Genomic DNA, 19,645 nt, shown 5'->3' with positions numbered 1-19,645 from the left:
TGGATGGATGGATGGATGGATGGATGGATGGATGGATGGATGGATGGATGGATGGATGGAGAATTTTCCGCGGACCTCCGTGTTTTTTTCCGTCTAAACTGAATCGTGTAAATCCGTTGAATTTTTTTTTTATATATCCCCCGCTACTTTTCTGTGCTTTTTCACATTTGCCATTCTCATCCCTGTATTTAACATCAGCGATAGTAAGAGTAACAAACAAGCCCATTGTTGAACTTCAAGCCAAAACCTTTGTACAGACTCACACCAAGACCATCTGTCCATCTCCAGAAATGCTGAAATATTTCTGCAATTGCTAGTCAAAAATTGTCCGTGCTGCACCAAGTTTCTAGACCTCTCAAGTGCCAGAAGAAGGCGCTGTTGTTTATCAGCGCTAACTAAAGGCGCAGTCAAAACACACAAAAGGTTCTTTACACTTGGGAGTTCCCGCCACTAAAGTGTTCCGATCGGGCGCTTTCCAGAAGGTCAAACCAAGGTTCGTCTTTGGGCCCTGATTTAGACTATTGTTACCATGGTCCAAACCTTAAATGGTGTCACTGAAGTCACGTTGTACTTGCTATTTGCTGGCCAGTCCTAGGCCAGTTGATAGTCGAGATTTGCTCCGGGCTTTCGGGCTTGCCTCTCTGCAGTACTTTTCTTCTCCTCCTCCTCCCCTCCCCCTCCTCGTCTTTTCACCCTTCACATTGCTCCACTTTTTCCATTTTTCAGCTCAGGAAAAAAAAGTATCTTTCTGTCTGCCCCTCCCCTTCCACGTGACGTTTCGCATCGATTCATTACAACTTGCAATGAAATGAAGTGCTCGAATCGCAACACTTCCAAGCTGCTCTGATGTCTTCCCTCACAACATGTAATCATTCAGAAAAATATTTTTAAAAATATATCAGTGTACACTTTTTTTAAATTGAGGAGCTCGGTTTATTTTTGTTGCTTTGTGTCACAAGCCCAAATAGAAATTACAGGAAAACTGTTGAGGAGCTGTTAAGAGCCAGTCGCCGATGTCTTTTCAGTCGTTTATTTAAGAGACAAATGCAAAACGACAGGCCGGGCACGGGCTCCTGACGCCACTCGATGCTTTATCTATTAGAACTTCGACAAAAAATGTGACTAAAGTATGCTACCCCCTGCTGTACGACTGGAAAAAGGCTGGAAGCCCCATTGACGCCAGCACGGCTCAATGTTGATGTGACTTACGTACCGATTTAGAGTTTGCTCCGCTTTACCTTGGTCACCATATTGTCAATTAACTTTCAACGTTGGAGTTTATCGCGTAAAATCGAGGCAAGGTCGTTCATGAATCCCGGGTACTTCCGGTACAGGATTTCCTTCGCCCCGAAGTTCCCGCCCATGACCAAGTTTGTTGTTGATTGACAACGGCGTCGACCACTCACCGTGCGCAAAGCCTTACGTTCGCTTCAGCAGACGGGCCCGTCATGAGCCGCTCGACAAAGCTTTAAACGCCACAAGGGCGAGGCGGGTGGACATCTTGGTGAGGGACCAAGAAATTGTCAAAGCCGCCATCTTGGTGAGGTAAATAACGCAACAAGCCATCGACTGTCGTCGTTGCTTAGCAAACAAATTCTTGCCGAATTAACAACCATATATTTCCACACTTGGCGCGATATTTCCTCCTTGTGAGGTTTTGTGGACACTTGATGCTCAGTCTGTCGTGTTACCATGGCTTCTCCGATACACCCCCGCCCTCACGCCTGTCCTACTTTTTCCTTGCACATGCGCGCGCGCGCGCACACACGCGCATGCACACACACAGACGCTTGTTGCGAAATACTAATTCCAAATACAACTCGAAGCAACCCATTCAAGCACCACAGTAGAACCACGCTCGCAATACGCTTTGAGACGACAATAGTCGGGGGGCGGTAGTGTTGCAGCATGTTACATGAGTAACGAGGTCGTCAGCAAAAGTGTTAGTTGCCGTACAGCTTGCAGTGGAGGCGCAGTGGGATTTCTTGAGCGCCCTGAGACGTGTTCTTGTTTCTTCTCGTGTCATCTTGCCGGTGAGGTCATGTGACTCAAAAAGTCGTTATTTCGCAAATCACGTAGCAACAATCGAAACAAAATAGGACACTTGAATTTGCATACATGCAAAAATGCGCCCACGGCGAGCCATAAAACTCATCGTAGTGTGAACAAACGCTTATGGTCTGTGATTATTACGGGATTAGTGCCGCCAAGCGCGTGAACGAGATTTTTTTTTTTTTTTGGTCACACATGTCAGTGTTTTTGCAAGGCGGCTGCGTGTGGGCCACTGCGTGTGCGCGTGCGTGGGTGGCACACTTTTTGGGCAACAATAGAATGGAGGCGCGTCCATTGTTTGGTGGCGTCCAATCGGCAGCTCAGTTTGAGCGAAGTGCGCTCGACCAATGGGCGCGTCCGCCGTTCGCCAGGCCCCGCCTACCTGGGTTATAAAAACGCGCGCGGCACTGAGAGAGGGCGCATGCACGCGCAGCTGAGGAGTACAGCGCCTGCTCAAGTGGCAATTGGAAATCTTCATCTCCTCACCCTCGTCTTGCTGCTAATCTGCTCGACGGCCATTCTTGTTTCTTAACCAGACAAACAACAAGACGAAGATGGCGGACAGCAAAGTGGAGTGTGGTGGCGAGCTGAGCGTCAAGGTGAGACGCGCACGCTTGATTAATCAAGATTTGAACATGCTGCAGGACAAGCGCGTGCGCACACACACGGTCGCGAGCGCGCGTCCTTTCCCTCTTGCAGTATCTCGCAAATGTGTTAAGCATTTGGATTCGACATAAATCCCAAAGATGATGATAATGTGCGCGTGCGCGTGTCACCGGCGCGTTACGTGGGAATTGAGAGCGGATTTGGCGGTCAGCGTCTCTTAAAGTGAACACGCGTAATAAGAAGACGCGCGACGCTTTCTCTTTCGATTCAAACCGCAGACTTTATTTGAAAATAAAGCTCATCCAAATGTCGCTTCTGTGCATGAACGGAGGCGTGTATTGGGGTTGGAGGTGTTTTACTCGCAGTGCTTCCGTCCTCCCCCGCCGCCTCACAGTGGCGGCGGGCTCTTGCAAGGCGGTAGGCAGGCAGGAGCCACCGAAGCGAGGGGCCCGTGGGGGCCGGACGCGTCGGTGCCACCACGGAGCTCAACTAAGCCGCGCGTGCTCTCACAACAGGACGCAGTATTCTGTCTGGTGGATAAATATGTACCGGGAGTGTTTTGGGGGTCGCAAGAGATTTGATTGAGGTCTCCTCGGTGGATTTTACCTTTGACTCCACACGGGGGCGCCGTTCGTTGTCGCGATGGATTGAGAAGGAACAAAATAAAGCGGAATTGGGGAGTTTAATAAATCACTAATCTTGAATAAGAACGTGGTGTGATTGACAGCAATGTCAGAAAACGTCACAAGTGTTGTTCAAGTGTGAAGAGACTGTTGGTGGCAGGTGATATCTTTCAGCATCCTAAACCCAGTGGGAGGGACCTGGAAGCATGTAGCCGATCTGAGCTTCGGGATGGGATTGAGAGCCCAACCTCTCCCTTAAACAGGAAATTTCCGGTCGACCTACTAATCCAGGAAGCGAAGCACATGTTTACCTTCTGCATGATGTACTGTACTTGCATGTGTTTGTGTGTGCAATGCGCAACAATGCATTCAAGTGGATGCAAAGCTGTCGGCGAACACAACTGTTGCGTTCAAGTTCGCATGAATGAGTTGAGGGAAATTAATGTTGCGTCCAAGTGTTTGTGGACATCTGAGGTGCGTTCAGGTGCTGGCGACAGAAGAGGCCATCTGAGGCTCGCTGAGTGTATGTGTGTTTATGGCCTTTCAGGAGCTGAAGGAGAAGAAAACAGTGGAGGAGAAGAACGGCGACGACACCACCGCCAATGGAAAAACTGTGAGAGCGGCTCCTCTTCATCATCATCTTCCTCTCAGTCACCCTCACTGTGTGTGTGTGTGTATGTCAGGACGAGGAGAACGGGGAGCAGGACAACGAGGCGGAGGACGACGACGATGTGGGAGACGAGGAAGAGGAGGATGGAGAGGGTGCGCAGCAGTATCACATACGCGAACAAAAACGAGTTCATGTCGAAAATGAACTTTCCCAACACTGCGTGTGCACGTCCAGGTGAGGAAGAGGATGACGAAGACGACGACCTGGTCACACCCACGGGGAAAAGAACAGCTGAGGATGATGAAGATGACGAGGTGAGCGAGAGATGGGGACATTGCGCTCCTGAACGGCTTGTGCGACCATTCGCCTAATGTTACCCAAAGAAGCAGAATCTGGTTAGATCCATCCGTCAAAGGGGCGTGTCCCGCATCGCTGAGCCGATTGTTGCCGTTGTTGTCGTAAACAGGACGAAGTGGAACGGAAGAAGCAGAAGACGGATAAGTAGACAACAACCGACATGACGTCCAAACCTCAGTCCTCCCTTCTTAATGTCCAAAAGAGAATTTGTTTGTATTTTTATTTACATTTTATATTTTTGTATATATTGTATGGAGGTTGGCCATCTTAACGAGTACCGAGCGGTGCTTCGATTACATTATAACATCCCGAAAGTGTCAGCGTACACGAGCATCTTGGTGCAAGTCCGTGTCATGCACACAACACACACACAAGCGCGCAAACACACACCCAGCGAGCGCGAAAATACACACAAACATGCACCCATGCAGGGCAACGGATGCGTTTAGGTACACCGCGGTGACGCGGCACTTTGCCGCATCTGTTTTTCGTGCTAGTTTGTCATAGATGAGCGGGACGTAGCGTGATGTCTAGTCAGAATGTTTTCATGTCCGTGTTGAGTTGTTGGAAAATAAAGTCATTGGATTTTGTCCATTTGGAAGCATCTTTACTCATTGTGCTGTAGAAAAGTACTGAAAAAAGATGCTGTTTAAAGTTTTTATTCTGTATTTTGTACATGTCAAACTTTAATTCCAATATAGGTTAGTGTTGCCATCTTTCCAAATTGTAATGAAAGGAAATGATGGCCCACTCAAGAAAAGGAGGGAACTGGGAGAAATCTTTCCCTGGTCAAAACAATTTGCAGCCTTTTCTTAAATAATATTTTTAACGTCACATTCTGACAACGCGTGCACAAAAAGCAAACATCCGCTGGGAAATTAGAAAACTGCACCTTAATTCGCAGAGGTGGGCGTTGTCTTGCGTGCGCATACCGCCGGGGCAGTCCAAAGAGTCTTACAGGGGCGGAGCAAGTGGAAGCTGAATTCTCGCGGTATTTGAGTTCACAACAACAGGAGAATCCATCTTTTTTTTGTCACGCACACACAATCACACCGTCATACGCGGGTCTCGAACTCAGTCTCGGCACACAAGTCAGGCAAGTGTACCCCTACACCAGGGGTGTCCAAACTTTTTGCAAGGAGGGCCAGATTTGATAAAGTGAAGGGGCCCGGGGGCCAAATAATTCTTTCTGACATTTTTTAACTACAGAAATTTCATGCAAATACATCCTGTTATGAAACAAATTTCATTGTCCCAATTACTTTCTGAAAGATATTGTAAATGACAAGAGCAAAATTCACTTGTTTTAAGTTTTAATAATCACAGACAACTTTGCATTACTTATAACTCCTGTTTAAAATGTTCATGAGGCAAAAATAATTTTAAACTCTTGTTAATTAAATTATTTCATACAGTTTGTTCAATGTTATCTGACTCTTCAGATATGAATGAAAGGCAGAATTTGTGTTTTTAAAGTTGTTCACATCTGCCTGAGTGGCTTATATTTGGTTATTTTGTCATTTAAAAAATAAAGACAATTGGGACAATGTAATTTGTTTCATAACAGTATGTATTTGCATGAAATTTCTGTAGTTAAAATATGTCTGAAAAAAGTATTGGCCCCCGGGCCCCTTCACTTTATCAAATCTGGCCCTCCTTGCAAAAAGTTTGGACACCCCTGGCTTATCATGTCATATCTCTTAATATCGTACACCAGGGGTTTTCAACTGGTTTAGTCCAAGGGACCTCCATTATCACCAAGAAGCAACTCGGGGACCACTGCTTTGGTGGAATATTATTTTATTTTGCACCGAGCGAGGATAGCGCTGTACAGTCTATTTATTTGCATCTGTATGTCTATTTTTGGGAATCTCAGCTACATTTTATATAACTTGGATGGGTTAATGATTCACAAAATTATCTGGAAAATAAATCAAGTCTAAATAAGAAATTATAATTTTTTGTTAAAAACGTTACCATTATTTTCCATTTCCAATTTCGCTGACCAATACTGCCACCGACCACTAAAGGGCCGTGGACAACCGGTTGGCCATCCGAGTTTTACACCATTACGTAGGCAGTTGACATAGTGACTGATCCAGGCGGGCTGACTTTTGCGCATGCGCGCCTCAGATTGCGTGAGGGTTGCAGATCGTGTATTGACATTGGTACCGGTATCTGCAGTGGACTTTGTAATCAGGTGTTAATTTCAAAATCACGAGGATTACTTTTCTTTTGGTCAATGCCAAAACGCGTCTGTAAGGGAGCATCGAATCCGCGTAAACGTCCCGACCTTTCTTTCATCTTTTTTTTTTATTTTTAAACCTATCATGTGACTTCCGAACGCATCGGGGAATGTCTTCCCTATGGTGAGTTGACGCGCGTAGCTCGCTTGGAAATATCAACAATCTGCAGACTCATCTTTACTTGTAAAATTGTTTTTATTTGTGTTTTCTGACACGAATCGTTGTGTGGTAAGGATGGTTTCTATCGGATGCCTTTATGGAGCCGAGCCGCGTTCGCCAAAACTTTCACCTCTAGCACTGGCTGTAGATTTGTGTTGTTTCTTTTCGAGAGAAACCTGACTCACGATCGTTTTGTCTTTTAAGTTGGTGTTTGATGTTGTGTGCTGACTTTGGAATGTTTAATGAGTTTGTTGTCTTGTTTGTTTGTTGGGTGTGTGCGCGCGTTTTGCAGCGCAGAGATGTGGCTCCCGCAGCAGCTGTTACTGCTGTTGTTGCTGCTGGTCGACACTTCAGGTGACTAGGCATTCTGCGTTTTCCCCTTCAAGAGCTGTGTTAAAACGAGCGTACGCGTGATGTCTTGTCATCTGGCGTCTGTGCTGCAGAGTCACTCGTCTTGCTCTCTGTTCCGGAGGAGGTTACGCTCCAAGAAGGCACTAGTGGCAACCTGACTGTTGCTTCCAGGTGAGGTGCGCATCAGCAAGTGTACGCCAACGGGAAAGGATCGCTTTGGCCGCTCATCCTGGACGAAGGCGACCATCCGTTTTCCTTTTGGTCAAAGACGTTTTGCTCGCTTTTTGGATTCCTGGCGAGACGTCTCAGACAAACAAGTCGAGCGCTTCCGTTTGTAGATTGCTGACAAACACAGAAATCTGTGTCGCCCTGCGTTGATATTCTCAAATATATTTAGAAATTATTTTGTCAGAACCCTCTGCCAATGTAGCCTCTCTCCAAATCGTTCCTGCTTCTGTGTCTAAGGCGAGTCGATTAAATGTTCCAAGACTGGATGTGGAAATTCGGTTTGATTGAAATGATTCCTATTCTCTCGAATCAAGGATTGTCAACTGTATCCGTGGCCCTCTAGTGGTCCATTGTGGTATTGCATGTGGTCCACGAAATTGGAAATGGAAAACAATTGTAACGTTTTTAAAAACAAAATTGATTTATTATTTAGACTTGATTTATTTACCAGCTAATTTTGTCAATCATATACCCATAAAGAATATGTCAAAGGTAGCTGGTATTCCCAAAAATAGACATACAAATGCAAATAAATAGCATGTATAGCGCTATCCTCTCTCTGTGCAACATAACAATTTTCTGCCAAAGCAGTGGTCCCCAAGTTTCTTTTTGGTGATAATGGTGGTCCCTTGGATTAAACCAGTTGAAAACCCCTCTTATTGATAACAAACACATGAATATTTTCTGACTGTAATTGCATTTATTTGCAGCAAAACACAGAATTGTTGAACGAGAACATATTGACTGCACATTTGAGCATCACGCCCTCTAGTGGCAGGGGTGTGACTGGCTTGCTGTCTTTGCAGTGCGGCGCTACCGCAGTCACTGGTCATCCGTCTGAATGTCACCTACAGCTCCAAGAGCAACTCGTCAGCCATCGTCGGGCTGCCGGAGCGGGTAAGGCCTGCACCGCCGCCGACAAGACTCCGTGACCCACCATCTCGCACCGCTGCTGCCGCCGTCCTTTAGGTGACGCTGCCCGCCGGTGCCACCTCGGTCAAGTTCACGGCAACGGCCCGCGCAGCCGGACAAGTGACAGCGTACCTGCTGAGCAACAGCGCAGACGTCTTCGGGTGAGTGGCGTCAGTGTAGGTGGCAGCGGCGCCTTGTGATGCCAGCTCCCGTGTCTCGGCAGCTCAGGACCCCGTCTGCACTTCCTGGTGGTCCGCAGCAACGCCTTGGCGCTGCTCAGCGAGGCTGTGGGCTGGCTGTACTTTCTGGCGTGGTCCGTGTCCTTCTACCCACAAGCCTGGGAGAACTGGAGGCGCAAAAGGTGTGACCGACCACCACCGACCAGCATGACTGGGGATGTGGCACTACATGACTGAGGGACACAACACAAGCATGTGACGTGACACACGATGACACAACAACTCACGCACATGGCATGTCCTGTGTGTGATGTGACCTTTGACCTGATGTCATTCCAGCGTGGTGGGCCTCAACTTTGACTTCTTGGCACTCAACCTGATGGGCTTCTTTGCCTACAGCGTCTTCAACATTGGCCTCTTCTGGGTGGGGCCCATCAAGGTGACGTCACGTGATGTCATCACATCGCGTGTCATCAAACCGCACATCATGTAATTTTTGCACGTCGCTTCCTCTTCGCCAGGAGGAGTACCTGCAGACGAACCCAAATGGCATCAACCCCGTCAAGGCCAATGACGTGTTCTTCAGCCTGCACGCCTTCCTGCTCTGTCTGGTCTTTGTTGGGCAGGCTGCCATCTACGAGGTACGCCAGCTGCTTCGCTTTCCACAAATTCTCACAAATTGAGCGTGGCCAGAGCCCTGTGCCATCTTGCCGACTCTGCGCTGAAGGCAAAGGTCGATCTTCTGATGCGGCATACAGTGTCTCTGCGCTTGACTGGTTTTTGTGCAAGAGGGAAATCGAGACATGATGGCGGATCTTGTGACTCTGCATTGCTAGCACAGTGTCTCAGCGTGAAAGAGTGTTTTGTCTTGCAGAAGGGGGCCCAGAGGGTGTCATGGACGGCCCGCCTCCTACTGCTGATGGGCTGGTCCTTTGCTGGCGCCACCTTCTTCCTGACTCTCTTTGGACGCCTCAGCTGGTTGGACTACCTCTACTTCTTCTCCTACATCAAGCTAGCCGTCACACTGGTCAAGTATGTGCCTCAGGTCAGTTTGCCGCCACCCCCACCTCCCGTCCGCCGTCTTCCCTAGCAGCGTGATTTCATGGAATAAGGAATCGGGATCCAGCTGGGTCCGCGTCCCGGTTGTTTGTTTTTGACGGTCACCTTTTCATCAGGCCTTCATGAACTATCGGCGGCAGAGCACGGAGGGCTGGAGCATCGGTACCGTGCTGCTGGACTTCAGCGGCGGCCTGCTCAGCATCTCACAGATGACCTTAGATTCCTATAACAACAGTCAGCGCCCCTCCCTCCCCATGTCCGCCTTCTCGATGTCGGCTCCGTCAAAGTCCCCTCATGCTTCTTTTCTTGTGTACAGACGAGTGGCGCCTGATCTTCGGAGACCCCACCAAGTTCGGCCTGGGCTTCTTCTCGGTAGTCTTTGACGTGGTCTTCATCTTTCAGCATTACTGCTTGTACCGCTTGCGGTACCAGGAGCTTGGCTGCAGCCAGACGGAGTGAAGCGCCGCCTGCCTGAACTGCAGGGCAGTCGCGCTTGACCCATCATTCATATTTGGGCAAGGACATTCTTAAAATAAAATCATCAGTGATGAGGTTGTTTTTTATTTTAATTTGGTGGTTCCCCCAAAAAAGTTACTCAAACACTTTCTCCCAAAAAATTAATCCTGTCTTCTCCAGAGGGAGGGGGAAGATTTCTTTGAAAAAAATACGCCAGGTGCACCCTGGGTTTAAGAATTTACTATCGAGCATTATTTCAGTGAAATCGGTGGTAGGAGGTATTGCCCTCTCTGCATCCATTGCAGCCTGGTCATCCTGGAAGGTGGATCCCCTCATCTGTGGTCTCTTCTCAAGGTTTCTCATTTTTCCCCCAGTAGGGGTTTTTGAGTTTTTCTTTGCCCTCCTGGGAGTTAAGATCAGGGGATGTTGAGAATAATTGCCAATTTTTGCACATGTGAAGCCCTTTGAGACTTGTCTGTGATTTAGGGCTATATAAATAAACTTGACAAAAATGTCTTTGCTGGAAATACTGTGAGTTGGATATAGATGAAGCAAATTGAGGGACATGTCAAACATGAAAATGTTTCATAAAAAAATTGAGGAACAAAGAAAATGACTTCACATTCTGAGAGGAATTTTACAGGGCAAATGTTTTATTGGTGCCCTGCAACCAGTTCGGAGTGTACTCTTCCTTCAGTCCGATGTCAGTTGACCCTCACCGGGATGGTGATCGTGTTGAAAATGGATGCATGAATATTTTTTTTTTAAATGAAGCAAATGGGAAAAAAGGATACTGAAGATTGACTACAGTTTTTCTCCTAAAAATGAATGACTTTCCTCTTCAAACAATAAAACAAAGTCTTCCACCAACAAAATGTTGCTGTTATTTATGTTAGTCAACCTTGATTGTGGGTTTCCTCCCCATGCACGTGATCTGAGGTGGCCCTTGATTGAAAGCACACCTGTCACAAACGAGATGCATAGCAGGTGTGCGCCGTTTGTCCTCCCGTGCGACTAATTGATTGGCTGCCGCCGTTGCTTGACCCTCTTCAAGGGTCAAGTGACTGATTGCAGCTGTTGCTCACGATGGTCAGGTTCCTCATTGCAGTTCTGCTGTGGTGCACCTCGGCTCCTCAGGTCCTGCCGTGGCGGCCACCTTCTCCGGCCGGGGGTGACTTGCGGTGAAGACAGTGGTTAACGTGGCCATCCATCACATCAACCAGCAACACAAACATGGTCTCAAATTCAAGCTGCATGAGATCCTCAGAAGCAAATACCAGCAGGTGAGCATTTACCATGACGTGAACTTAACTCAGGAGTTGTGGGGTGTGCATCACTCTCGTGTTGGTGGATGAGTGAATGATTGACGAGTCATTCAGTCCAAAGGGGGTTTCGGAACCATGTGGGCCCGCTCTGACCTGTGTGTGTCTGCCCGCTGCAGGTACCCGGTGGCTGCCACATGGACGTGTTACTCAAGCTGGTGCAGACCAAATGTCACTTCACGAACCCCAAGCCTCACAAGCAGTGCGTTCCCTTTCAAATGGATGAAAGGGCAAGTATTCCGTTCCAGTCCCCCCTACCCCAGTTGTTTAATGATGGCTTAATTATTTTCCGGGCGTAGTGGCCACCTGTAGTGTCAGTCTGGCAGTCATGTACGGCATGGCTGCAGTCAGCAAGTACTAATGCGCCACCAGGCCAGGTAGGCGCCCGCCAGCACTCGGCGGCCCAGCTCGGAGAAAGTGATTTTATATTAGAGTACACGAAGATTCACTGACTTGTGTGTTTTTGTATTTTGTGTGTAACTTAAATTGTAAATTGCACACCATCCTCAACCTTGCCTGCCTGCTCCTGACTGATACTTAAAATTCCCCTTCTGAGGTGATGAGTTTGTTCTTTTTTTTTCACGCGGTCTGCAGAGCATACCAATGCGGAGATGGCCTGGATTTGCCCTGACTGCCCTGCGCTTTTACTGCTTGATGACCCAATGGGCATGAAGGCAGCCCACCAGATGGCACTCAAGTTCAACCGCGAGGCTAACAACCAGAACTACTTCACCCTTATGGAAATTTCTCAGCTGACAAACGGAGCGATGACCGGTTTTGCTTTGCGCTTGCTGGATCACACGTCACTTTTGTCTTGTTTCTTTTTTACGCCATATTTTCCCTCGTGCGGCAGTACAGGCCAACTATAGGTCTGCTGACCTGGCTCAAGCTGACCCTGGTGGAGACAGGCTGGCCCTTGGAGACAGACTGCCCAAGAAAGGCCGTGAACACTTTTGCGCCTTGCCCCCCTTGCGCAAGGAGTATTCGCTCTACAATGTAGAGTGCACAGAACATATGGACACACAGCAGAGAGCAGGCAGTGGGGCACCATGGAAAAATATTGAACACGGTTGAAAAGAATGGCGGAGAGAGACGGATATAAGAGAATTGAGAGTCACACAAAAGCTAAGACAAGGAAATATGATGAAGCGTACGTAGCGCTCGGCTTCAGTGCGACTACGATGGAAGACGAGGAAAGACCGGCGTATTTACTGTGCCTTACAATGTTGGCAGCGGACAGTATGAAGCCAAATAAATTAAGGTGGCACTTAAAGTCATTGCATCCCAATCATGCTGATAAGATGCTTGAGGTTTTTCAGCGAAAACGGGCTGAATATTGCCAACAATCATCCTACTTTGTGAATGCTACTTCAGTCAATCAGCAAGCACTGTAAGCATCATATAATGCAGCGTACCAAATTGCTCAGTGCAAAAAAAAAAAAAAAAAAAACATTGCAGAAGAGCTTATCGATACTACCTGCAGCCGTGGTTATGGCTCCGTCATTTGCCTCATTTTTATAAAAACAAAAAAACAACAGCACATTGTTTTATTCATTTCTGTTTTGTAGGTTAAAATGTTTTATATATTGTGCTCCTGACTTAATGTTGCTGATTACTTTGAATTGAATATTATTTATTGCTGTTATTTAATTTAATAGTTATGAAAGTAAATATGTTTGTTATTTTATTATATTTTTTTCCAGCATAAAATGACAGTTGGTCAAGAATGTTTATAGTTTTAATAATTGTAATTTATTTTTTGATTTCAGGCAAAGTGATGCACTTTGAATCTGTTCTGTTACAGACTAAAAACAATGTTATTAATAAAGTTATTCTTTATTGTAAGTTGATCTTTCTTTTTTATTTATTTAATGTTAATAACATGGGGGGTGGGCGCAAAGTGTTTTTTTCTCCCTGGGGGGGCATCACAGAAAATGATAGAGAAGCACTGCTATAGTGACTGATTTTTGTTCTTTTAGAGTTGCTTCTTTTGCGAAGCCACTTATTACAACAGGCTAAAGCAAATTGGAGAACTTTCATGTGAATTGTATCCTCCGCAGGTAAGTCTGCATGCGTCCGGTAATGGCACACGTTGCGCACAAAGCGACTCAAGCTTTGCTTTTGTCAGCTTTTGCAGAAGTCTGTCACTGGGTCAGTGGATTTGCTGGAGCTCACATGTGGACTGTTGTGCCATCAAAATCCGAAAGGTTTTGCTTGCAAGGCACAGCTGGGCATCAGCAAGTCCTTTGTCCCCTCCCTCCCTCCCTCCCTCCCTTTTCTGTACCACTTTGTCCCCACGGGAGTTGCCAAATGTCCATAAATGTCCTCCCATAAAGGAGGACATTTATGGACATTCAACACCGTGCTGTCACCGTCATTCATACAGACCCCTACAGCCCTGGAATCGCAGAGGGAACGTGTGATCAGCTCTTCTGGTTAAATCTCAATGTGACTGTTAAAAGACAAATGATACCACAAGTGGCCTATACAAAAAGGCCACCTGGAATGAACTACACGTGTTACATCCAAGAAAATCAAACCCACATATGCATTGGCGACTGCCCTCCAGGAGGAAACTGGATGGGAGCCTTGGACATTATCACTGAGTGCCAGGATAGAAGAGCTACTTCTAGTGGTGACAGCTCTCCAACCAACATGACCGCATCATGAAACTGACTTCATACGGAATGGCTGGTGGCTTTGTGGTCACAAGGTTTATCCGATGCTGCCCGCCAACTGGACAGGAGTGTGTGCACCAGTGTGGGTAACAGACCTACAAGATACAGCATCATCAGCTGTCAACGGCACACAAATCTCCTTGACGTCGACGCAGGGCTGTTACATGCTTTGATCCACATGATCCTGTCTGGGGTACGAATATCCCAGACAGTCATAAGTATAGTCCATTGGAGACAAAGTCGTCCATGCGTTATTTCCTTGGATCAGAGTTGGAAAACAATCACTCTTCATAGAAACACTGAACTTTAGTGCATCTCTCGCTGTAGGTCGATGATGGACAAAACAGATTCAGACTAATGGTCTTGCAAAACAGAATGGTCCTGGACTTGATGTCTGCAGCACAAGGTGGTGTACGCCAGGGGTCCCCAACCCCCGGTCTGCGGACAGGTACCGGTCCGTGGGTCACTTGGTACCGGGCCGCCAAGCCGCACAGAAAAAAAAATATATATATATTTTTTATCGACGATCAATTAATTCAGGTCAAGACGTTCGTCCCGGTCACGTGACATGTTTCCCCAGTCAAGCCTGCAAAGCTAGCTAAAATGAGTAAAAAGGTATTTTGAAATATATAAAAAAAATTGGCGATTCTTTCTCAATTACATCTGTCGGTTCAGGTCAAGACGTTCGTCTCGGTCACGTCACGTCACTCAGTTGAGCCCGCGAAGCAAGCAAATATGAGCAAGAAACAGATGTTTGGAAAGCTTCTTCGGAAAGGGAAAAAAGCCCAATGAGGACATGGAAGAAGAGGCTACGACTTCTAAGAAAAGGAAAGCTGCATTTAAAAGAAAATTCCTGGAGTTCTACTTAAAATATGGATTTATCGCCACAGGCGACTCTGACGTGCCAAGCCCACTCTGCATAATATGTGGCGACAGGTTAGCTAACGAGGCAATGAAGCCTTCAAAACTGCTTCGGCACATGGAGACCAAGCATCCTGCATTAAAAGACAAACGTTAACCACTTCGGGTGTCATTGTCTCCGATTATGCCTAGATGGGACCGGCTCGTTTCTGAGAAACAACCTCAGTGCTCCCACTAATTCAACGTAATGGTGAGTTTTATTTTTATGTCGTTTATACTTGTTTTTATGCCAGTCGTATCATTTTATTTCATCGTATTTATATATTTATCATAAATGTATTATTTATTTATATAAAGGCCGGTCCGCGAAAATATTTTGGACACGTAACCGGTCCGTGGCGCAAAAAAGTTTAGGGACCACTGGTGTAGGCCACATTTTGGCACTTACATACCAAGAGAAAATGACACCCAGATCAACGAAGCCATGAACTCACTGAAGAACTTAGAGCAGGCCATGTCAGAGGACAAAGTCCCACAACAATGGGATCTCTTTTCAACCTCTGGCATGTGGTGGCAACTGCTGTTGAAATTTGTGACTCCTGTGCTTGTTGTACTAGTAGTATGCTTATTTACAACCTGTGTTATCCCATGTTTGAAGTCTGCTATAACAAGGTCTGTGTCTTCTACCATAGCACAGGTACAAATACAACATATTAGGAATGTCAAATGTGATGACTATAACGCGCTGCAGAAAGATTATGATGATTACGATGATGCTGTGTAGCCAAACATGTATTACAGAAACTTAATGATTTGACCATCAAAAATGCTTCGCAAGTGATATACAGTTTGTTTTTAATTATATTTTCTTGCTTATGTTTATTGATTGGGGAAACAGAATCACATGATAAACAGGAGGGAAAGGTTAGGTTTGACAAATTATTTTTATCATATGATTATGTTGAAATGTTGACTAGACTCATTAACTTTGTAAACTCGTTAAAACTTTCCACTTTCTTGCAGTTGTTGAAGCCTTCCATATGATTTGGAGACATTCTTGCATAGTTAGCTATCTAAAATGCTCCGCTAGTATCTGTTTCCACAACCTTTGAAAACGAAGAGCTAAGACCCTCTGCACTAATTAACCAGTTTGCAGAGGTGACCCCCAAAATCTGTTCACTCTCACCCCCAACCTGCTTTCTCTCAATAAATAGTCCCTTGCAAAAGACAAAAGTTAGACTGCTGTCAAACACCTCCGTACCACACAGGGGTAATGATGGCTTTCTCCACTTGCAAGCTTAAAATAGGGAAACTGTCTCTTGCATAAAAGGCAGAGTGGGCAAAACTCTATCAATTTGGTCAGCTGTTCCTCTGGATCACGCTGTGGAAGGTGGTTAGCTCGAGGTGGGAAAAACCTCTGTACACACGGCTGATTGGAAAAGATTTTATTTAAGGTGGAGCACTGGTTAGCATGTCCACCTCACAGTTAGAAGGGTGCGGGGTCGATTCCACCTCCGGCCCTCCCTGTGTGGAGTTTGCATGTTCTCCCCGTGCCTGTGTGTGTTTTCTCCGAATCCTTTGGTTTTCTTCCCACATCCCAGAAACATGCATGTCAGGCTGATTGAGCACTCCAAATTCCCGTAGGTGTGAGTACGAGTGTGGATGGTTGTTCGTCTCTGTGTGCCCTGCGATTGGCTGACAACAAGTTCACGGTGTCCCCCGCCTACTGCTTGATGACTGCTGGGATAGGCTCCAGCATGCCCACGACCCCCATGGGGACAAGCGGTACAGATGATGGGTGGATGGATAATTTCACGCATAATTCACTTCTGAATATAAGTCGCACCCCCAGCCAAACTATGAAAAAAAACTGCGACTTATAGTCCGGAAAATACAATATACATGCTATATCAACACATCCACCTGATTTTGAGCTATTTGAAGGCATGTAAACAAAGTTGCATCCAATTTGTTTGATGCTTCAAAAAGAATTGGGCAGAAGTAAATGGCACATCTTTAATGTTTGACTGACTAAAATGAGTGAAGAAATAAAATATTATGCAACAAAGACCATGCGTGTAACACGCAGCTGCTGGCTGGGAGGCACGGTCCTAATTGTTTGTTGCCTACCCGCAGTCTGGGGCCGTCCCAGTTGGCCCAACTTTGTTGAAGCTGGCGTGCGTTGGTTTGCTCATCTGGTCACACACCAGCCAAAGATTGGCATTTTTTTTTCCAAAGTAAAACATATCTCGCTCATATTTTTACATTTTCTGACCATCCGTTCGTCCATTTTCTGCACAGACTCACAGGTGCGCTGGACAAATATTCCGATGGGTGCAAAATGGTTTGTATTTTAAGTTTCTGGGTGATAGAGGATAGCGGGTTTGGGTATCTGGCTGAAACTCGGCCTATTATTATTCCTTTGAATGATTTCCTTAAATTGTGACTTTTCTTCTACCGGTTCTGGTTTGTTGTCCTTGTGTTGACCTTTTGTCTAACATTCCCCGTGACTGCCGAGTCAACACAAAGTCTGTTTGCATGCTCGGATTGATTTTCCTGATGATTCCTGTTAGGACAGCTGAAGGTCTCGAGCATGGACGTGACCCATTTCCTCCTCTGCGATTGGTTGGCAGAGCCCCTTGTGACGGTTAGGGTGGGCAAAGTCTGTGTTTGTTTGTCCCCAGTCTGCCTTTTCTGTCACCGACCGCCTCCTCGCCAAGGGTTTTAAAAGCACGCCGTCGGCTCGTCCCGATTGCACTGGCGGCGATTCTTCCTCATCCTCGTCTTTCATTGCGGCAATGGTGGCTTGCCTGTTGGCTGTTGTGATGTGCTGCGCCCTGGCCCCTGCGGGCCTCCTGGGGGCGCCGGCAGAGGTGACGTGCGGCGAGGACAGTGCGACGGCGGCGGCCAACTTGGCTGTTCGACACATCAACGAGCATCACAAGCACGGCTTCAAGTTTAAGCTGCAAGAAGTCCGCAGCAGCAAATACCAAGCAGTGAGCCCGGCGCCGGTTCAAAAGGATGCTTCGCGTTGGCACGCATCGCCGTTATTCTCACCCAAAATAAATCTTGCAAACAGGACACGTTTACATATAGCACACGTTCATGGATTTCTTTGTTTGTCTGTGCGCGCAGGTGGAGGGAGGCTGCCACGTTGACATCAACATGGAGCTGAAGCAGAGTAACTGTCACATCACCAACCCCAAACTGGAAGACCAGTGCGACTTCATGATGCAGTCGGAACGGGTACAGAGCAGGCATCGTGTCGTATCGTGCTGGTCGCTCACATGCGCTCACAGCCTGTGTGTGTGTGTGTGTGTGTTTGCACGCGGACTTTAGGGCGCAGTTGCCAACTGTAGCAGCAAGTTGAACGTGATGGGAGGCGTGGCCACAGTCACCAATCACAATTGCGTCACCAAACCAGGTCAACACTGATTGTAAACAAACTGCCGACATTTTTTTTCCCCTGCCTGATCCCAAACTAATTTGACCAAAAGTGGAACACAGACATTTCCGTTCATTTTGTTCCACAATGCAATATCACAAATGGAAGTTGCATCAGGGCAGGAAAAAGTCCCTCTGGGGCAGAAAGCCCAAAGAGAGCCCAGACGCGGTGCGGGCCCGGCCGACACTCTCTGCCGTAATGTGCTTTTCTCTCATTGACATGCGCGCAGAACTCAGCAACGCAGAGATGGTGATTATTTGTCCCGACTGCCCGGTGCTGCTGCCTCTGAATGATGAGATGGGTGTCAACGCAGTGGAGGAGGCGGTGAAGAAGTTTAACCGTGAGAGCAACCACCAGCATTACTTTGCCCTGATGGAAATTTCTCATCTGACCAGCGGGGTGAATTCCGACTTTCCACGGCTTTCCCTTTGGCGGCGCAGCAGTCTTTCTCATCATGGTCTGTGTTCTTCCAGTACATCCCGAGCAGTGGCATGAGGACCTATCCCAAGTTCGCCCTGGTGGAGACCACCTGCCCCAAACATTCCAAGATTATGCATGAGGCCTGCACGCCGCGCTGCCCGGACAGAGCTGTGAGTTAGCTTTTGCACTAATGCTAATGGCGAACACATTCCGAGAGCTAAACGTGCACTTGGACTCGGTTGACCTCGAGAGGCCGTGGGCAGAAGGCATCTTATTCGCCAAAGATGATTTTGGAAGAACCAAAATGCGCGCATTGCATTGTCTGTTGAGGCGGGGAAACTTGTAGCGGCGTTAAACCACAGCAGCGGAGTCGGCTGGCTTGTTTGGCAAAGGCCAAACCGAGGCCCCATATGACTTGAAATGAGGCGACGTCTTGGGCGTTTTGATGGCGGCGGGCTCATCCATCCTTCTATGGACTGATGGTTTGACTTCCTTTTGAAGCACCACGTCTTTTGCAAGACCTCCTACTCGCACAGCAACGCAGAAGTGGGGGAACTCCGGTGCGAATTGTATCTCCCCAAAGTAAGTCCCCACCCGCCGAGAGCAGAAGTGGCACTTCCGCGCGCCTTACTGTGGCTCTTTGTCACCCGCAGAATAGCGAGCCGCTCGCGGACAGCGAGCAGGAGCCCACGTGCGGGCCCTTGTTCCATCAAAGTTCGGAAGAGTCGGCCTGCAGGGCGCAGCTGAGCACCCATGAGCCGGCCATCCACCAGATTTGTCCTTTCCCGCTTGCTGTACCGTACGCGCAAGCGTAAAGCCCCAAAAAGGCCCACCGCCCAGTCGGTGCGCTCCAACTTCATTAAAAAAAACATTAGAACTAGTTTGGTCTGGTCTATGCTCACGCCTGACGCAAGAATGGCTTTTCCTCATTTGATCTAAATGTCGAACAGACCATTGAGAGCAAGCAGGGCTTCTGTATCTTGCCCGGTTGGAAGATGACCACTTGACTATGGCCATGCTGCCCACAATATACATACGTGTCTTTTAAATCTGTTGTATGACCACAATGATGCTCGCTTGG

At 47.3% G+C, this 19,645-nt stretch overlaps 3 protein-coding genes across 10 annotated transcripts in view; 2 read left to right on the top strand and 1 right to left on the bottom strand.

Annotated features, from left to right (window-relative positions):
* The first annotated feature begins 1,524 nt into the window (after nt 1–1,524).
* ctns (cystinosin, lysosomal cystine transporter) lies at nt 1,525–9,933 on the top strand. Of its 4 annotated transcripts, none has more exons than XM_049730928.1 (14): nt 1,525–1,545; nt 2,589–2,651; nt 3,829–3,894; nt 3,965–4,043; nt 4,126–4,205; nt 6,946–7,007; nt 7,097–7,175; nt 8,039–8,129; nt 8,202–8,305; nt 8,368–8,505; nt 8,663–8,762; nt 8,845–8,964; nt 9,198–9,368; nt 9,499–9,933. In XM_049730928.1, the coding sequence occupies exons 3-14, from the start codon at nt 3,884–3,886 to the stop codon at nt 9,763–9,765; spliced, it is 1,302 nt and encodes a 433-aa protein (XP_049586885.1). In that variant the 5' UTR covers nt 1,525–1,545; nt 2,589–2,651; nt 3,829–3,883; the 3' UTR covers nt 9,766–9,933. The 4 variants fall into 4 exon arrangements, with proteins under 4 accessions (XP_049586885.1, XP_068508254.1, XP_068508253.1 ...); XM_068652153.1 differs by lacking the exon at nt 1,525–1,545 and having other exon boundaries at nt 2,449–2,651; nt 9,499–9,616; nt 9,699–9,933; XM_068652152.1 differs by lacking the exon at nt 1,525–1,545 and having other exon boundaries at nt 2,449–2,651.
* nfic (nuclear factor I/C) overlaps nt 7,911–19,645 on the bottom strand; it is a 25,208-nt gene continuing 13,473 nt past the window's right edge. For 3 of the 5 annotated variants that reach the window (XM_049730460.1, XM_049730471.1, XM_049730497.1), the window contains exon 13: nt 7,911–11,013. In XM_049730460.1, coding sequence (XP_049586417.1) covers nt 10,972–11,013 — 42 coding nt within the window. In that variant the 3' untranslated portion in view covers nt 7,911–10,971. The remainder of the gene's footprint in view (nt 11,014–19,645) is intronic. The other 2 variants (XM_049730438.2, XM_049730492.1) reach the window with 1 other exon arrangement.
* LOC125975635 (alpha-2-HS-glycoprotein-like) lies at nt 17,435–19,444 on the top strand. Its single transcript, XM_049731430.2, has 7 exons — nt 17,435–17,695; nt 17,835–17,945; nt 18,039–18,123; nt 18,374–18,543; nt 18,618–18,734; nt 19,066–19,146; nt 19,218–19,444. The coding sequence occupies exons 1-7, from the start codon at nt 17,498–17,500 to the stop codon at nt 19,377–19,379; spliced, it is 924 nt and encodes a 307-aa protein (XP_049587387.1). The 5' UTR covers nt 17,435–17,497; the 3' UTR covers nt 19,380–19,444.

Source organism: Syngnathus scovelli, chromosome 10 (genome assembly GCF_024217435.2).
Source record: "Syngnathus scovelli strain Florida chromosome 10, RoL_Ssco_1.2, whole genome shotgun sequence".
Taxonomy (NCBI): Eukaryota; Metazoa; Chordata; class Actinopteri; order Syngnathiformes; family Syngnathidae; genus Syngnathus; species Syngnathus scovelli.
This window is presented reverse-complemented; position numbering and strand designations above follow the sequence as displayed.